Source organism: Aplysia californica, unplaced genomic scaffold (genome assembly GCF_000002075.1).
Source record: "Aplysia californica isolate F4 #8 unplaced genomic scaffold, AplCal3.0 scaffold00665, whole genome shotgun sequence".
Lineage (NCBI taxonomy): Eukaryota > Metazoa > Mollusca > Gastropoda > Aplysiida > Aplysiidae > Aplysia > Aplysia californica.
Genome location: NW_004797935.1, coordinates 269,547 through 273,034, shown reverse-complemented (window position 1 = coordinate 273,034; position 3,488 = coordinate 269,547). Strand labels below are relative to the sequence as shown.

Sequence of the window (3,488 nt, the reverse complement as noted above, 5' to 3'; positions counted from 1 at the left end):
AGAGAGAGAGAGAGATAGAGAGAGAGAGAGAGAGAGAGAGAGAGGGATAACATTAGCAAAAAAAATTTCAACTTAAATTGTGATAAATAGAAAAGGTTGATGAACTTATCAGACTGCATTTTTCACTCTTGAAGCGTAAATATGACTTTACTGTAGTTAATCTTTGTGCCATTTTTTCCCCTCACCTCCTCCATCCCTCTTGGTGCATGGTTTGCTGACTAGTTCCTCAGCCTTACACTTGTCTGCGTCTCCCTTGATGAGTTTCTTCACCCTGGTCCGGGCGTTTGTCTTGGGATCACACTCCCCCCAGTCACCAAACGTATACTTGCACGCTGCGAGAAGAAACAGAGGACTGTGTGAGAAAACAGAGCCAGACAGTTCAAATATAGTAAAGCACACACACACATATACAGCCATATACAGTCAAATGATAATAAATAATAATAATAAATTACACTTTTATATGTCCCTGAAGGGCAATGGTAAACATACATACAATACATACATAAATACACAATTATAAATCGACGGGATGCAGAAGTCTTTTCATTCAGTATGAATGTTGCTAAGTTGGTGCTTCAAATTTGAAGAATATACTCGTAAAATAAAAAACTTGGGTCCTGAAAATCTGTTTGATATGTGCATGTTTCACTGTGTGCATGTTTAGTACGGGCTTGCTGGACTGTAGTTAGAAACATATTGCAAAAGTATCAGAAAACACAACATCATTAAACTAGTAGAAAAATAAACTTCTGATGCCGATAGAGAACATCTAATTCATACCCTCTGAAATGTCACTTCCAAATTTGTTAAATAAATGTGTATCAAACACAAGGATAAGGAAGGTCTTTTGCAGAGTGTGGCATATGATGGACTTCGGGCACCTTCCAATGCTGAAAGTTTTTTAAGGATTCAGATCTCCAAAAGGTTACTCTCCGCCATGATCAAGCTAAGACTAAGAGAATGGAGAGTCATGATAAAGACACCTTGAGATCCCACCTTTCTTTAATTCATGATAAGACACACTATGACCCCACCTTTCTTGCACTTCTTTGTGATCTCCCTGGTCGGTGCACATTCTCGGGCGTTTCCTTTGACCAGCGTGTCCACTCGTGTGGTCAGCTCCGTCTTGTCGTCACAGTCAGACCACTCACCACGCCTGAATTTGCAAGCTGTTCGGAGAATAGGAATTATTGAAATAATAATCTCTATTTATGGAGTAGGCTATTTTGTACTCAAAGGGTGGAAGTAAAGAATGCTCTTTTTTTCATTAAAATGTTTATATATCATTTGTATCCATAATTTATTTCTTACGCATTCACCTGTCACATAATTTTAAAATGCAATACCTCTTTGACTGTAATGTACATTGAGCACACAGAAAGTGCAACATGAAAGCTATTTATTATTATTATATATCATTATTATTATCATTTAAAAAAATTCTATTTGAGAAATTAAAACACAATATTTCCATTATCAGCAGAAGAGACATCTATATCGCTATTTGATAAGCAACTTGTACTATGGAAGTGAACCAAGTTGTGATTTATATCTTTTCTCAGACCTGAGACGTGACACCTTTCAGTAAGTTGAAAACGTCTTCGTCCAGACCCTGGTGAGGTGAGAGGTTTACAGTTGATTTAACCAGGAGGAGGAGGAGGAACAAGAAAACCCAAAAGAACAAGAAGTCGAGACAATACCAAAAGTATTTTCACATGTCATATACACCCCCTCAATAACTAGAATAGAAAAAAATCAAACCAAACTGAAACAAAATAAACAAAATCAACCCAAAGATTAGAGAACTACTCTAGAAAAGTGCAACAATTCACCAATTTTGCATTTCCGTGTGAGTTTCTTCCAGCGCATGCATACATTGGGGTCACCACTCTTGAGTGTCATCATCTGTGTCATCGTGTTCGTTCGGAGGTCGCACGGGCTCCACTCACTCAAGCTGTATTTGCATTCTGGGGAAACACACGCATAACATTTCATTGACAAAAAGGCCCTAAGACAGGAAACCTTGCCAACCACACTTGCAATCTAGGGGAGAAATGAAAAACATATAAACTACAAAAGGGTCTTGAGACAGGAAAAGTGGCCAACCCCATCAACACAACAGCAGAAGCTATAAATAAAGGGTAACAGAAGAACTAAACAGGACGGCTTGGCATATGGCAGATATCAAGCTTCAAGTATGATGCCATAAAGAAGGAGAAGACATCGATGACAAAAGGGCCTTTACGATTTAGATAAATTTCTAATAACAGTATCATACTATGGCACGCTGAGAACCAAGAGGAGCGGAAGAAGAAGCAGGGTAAATTCTACAATGGCATCCCAATGGTCAGAAAATGTGAAAGTGAAAATGAAACAACAAAAGATAAAGACTGGTTGGTGCCAGTCCGTTTGATGGTCTACCACGATGTTTCTGTTCTTGACGGTCCCCTACCAGTCCAGTGTCACTTGATTGTCTGCTAGTCTGCTCTCAGGTGTTTAATAAAAAAAAAGGGGCGGGGGTAGGAATAAACAGGGGGGTGTGGACAGGTGGTCCAAATTTAATAAAAAGGGGTGGTGGGGGTGGCACATTCAACCTCATACCTCTGTACTAGTAGTAGGGGTAAATCGGTTTTATTTCTCTTTCAGTGAATAAAAGAACAAGAGACTAGGAAATTTCAGTAAGTTACTGTGACAACTTTTCCCATTTAGGAACAAACCAGTTTAATAAAAAATATATAAACCATTGTACAAAAGTCTTAAAAATGCACAGAAAATTGAGGTAGCCAACCTGGTACCCGTACTAATACTGATGGTAATTTGCCATTTACAACAAAAAAAAAAAGAAAAAAAGAAGTTTCATTCAACAATCTAGGTTTTATTGGCCTATATGTTTTACATGATCGTCGGTCATGGCAAGCTGAAAAATAATAAACGGGGTGCACAAAAAAACCCCTGAAAATTAATAAGCAGGGGGAATGCTTATTCGATACCTTAGAGCACTGCAATCAACAACCCTGACCCTATTCTTAACCCCAACCCTAATCTATATAATAGCCTTAGCCCTAACCCCAACTAACTGACACAGCACAGGTAGACTGGCAAGTGGACAGGAACCGACTGGTCTCTTTACGCCAGGAACCGACTGGTCTCTTTACGCCAGGAAAGTGGGTAAAAGGCAACAAGAATAATTAATTGTTAAAGATAAACGTTTGGGAAAGGGACGTAACCTCAACCAATATTCGTTATAAAAAAGACACTTTATTACATGATTATCTCCCTTCGTTTATGCACACGTTGGAAATATTATTATTGGTCAGTGATAGGCCCAGAGATCGTAAATACGGAATTTACGGTCTTTGTTAGGCCTAAACAAAGGAGCTTAGAACTGTTAACTACTTTGTCTACACAAAAATAACCGCTGTGTGTGTGAGTGAGTGTGTGTGTGTGTGTGTGTGTGTGTGTGTGTGTGTGTGTGTGTGTGTGTG

The 3,488-nt window shown here is 38.8% G+C and overlaps 1 protein-coding gene across 1 annotated transcript in view; it reads right to left on the bottom strand.

Moving 5' to 3' along the window:
• The window catches only part of LOC101855139, a gene marked incomplete in the record, with an annotated part of 46,051 nt that overhangs the window by 1,958 nt on the left and 40,605 nt on the right, over window positions 1-3,488 (bottom strand). Inside the window, 3 exon segments of the mRNA XM_035972366.1 lie at window positions 186-332; window positions 1,038-1,172; window positions 1,836-1,970. Coding sequence (XP_035828259.1) covers window positions 186-332; window positions 1,038-1,172; window positions 1,836-1,970 — 417 coding nt within the window.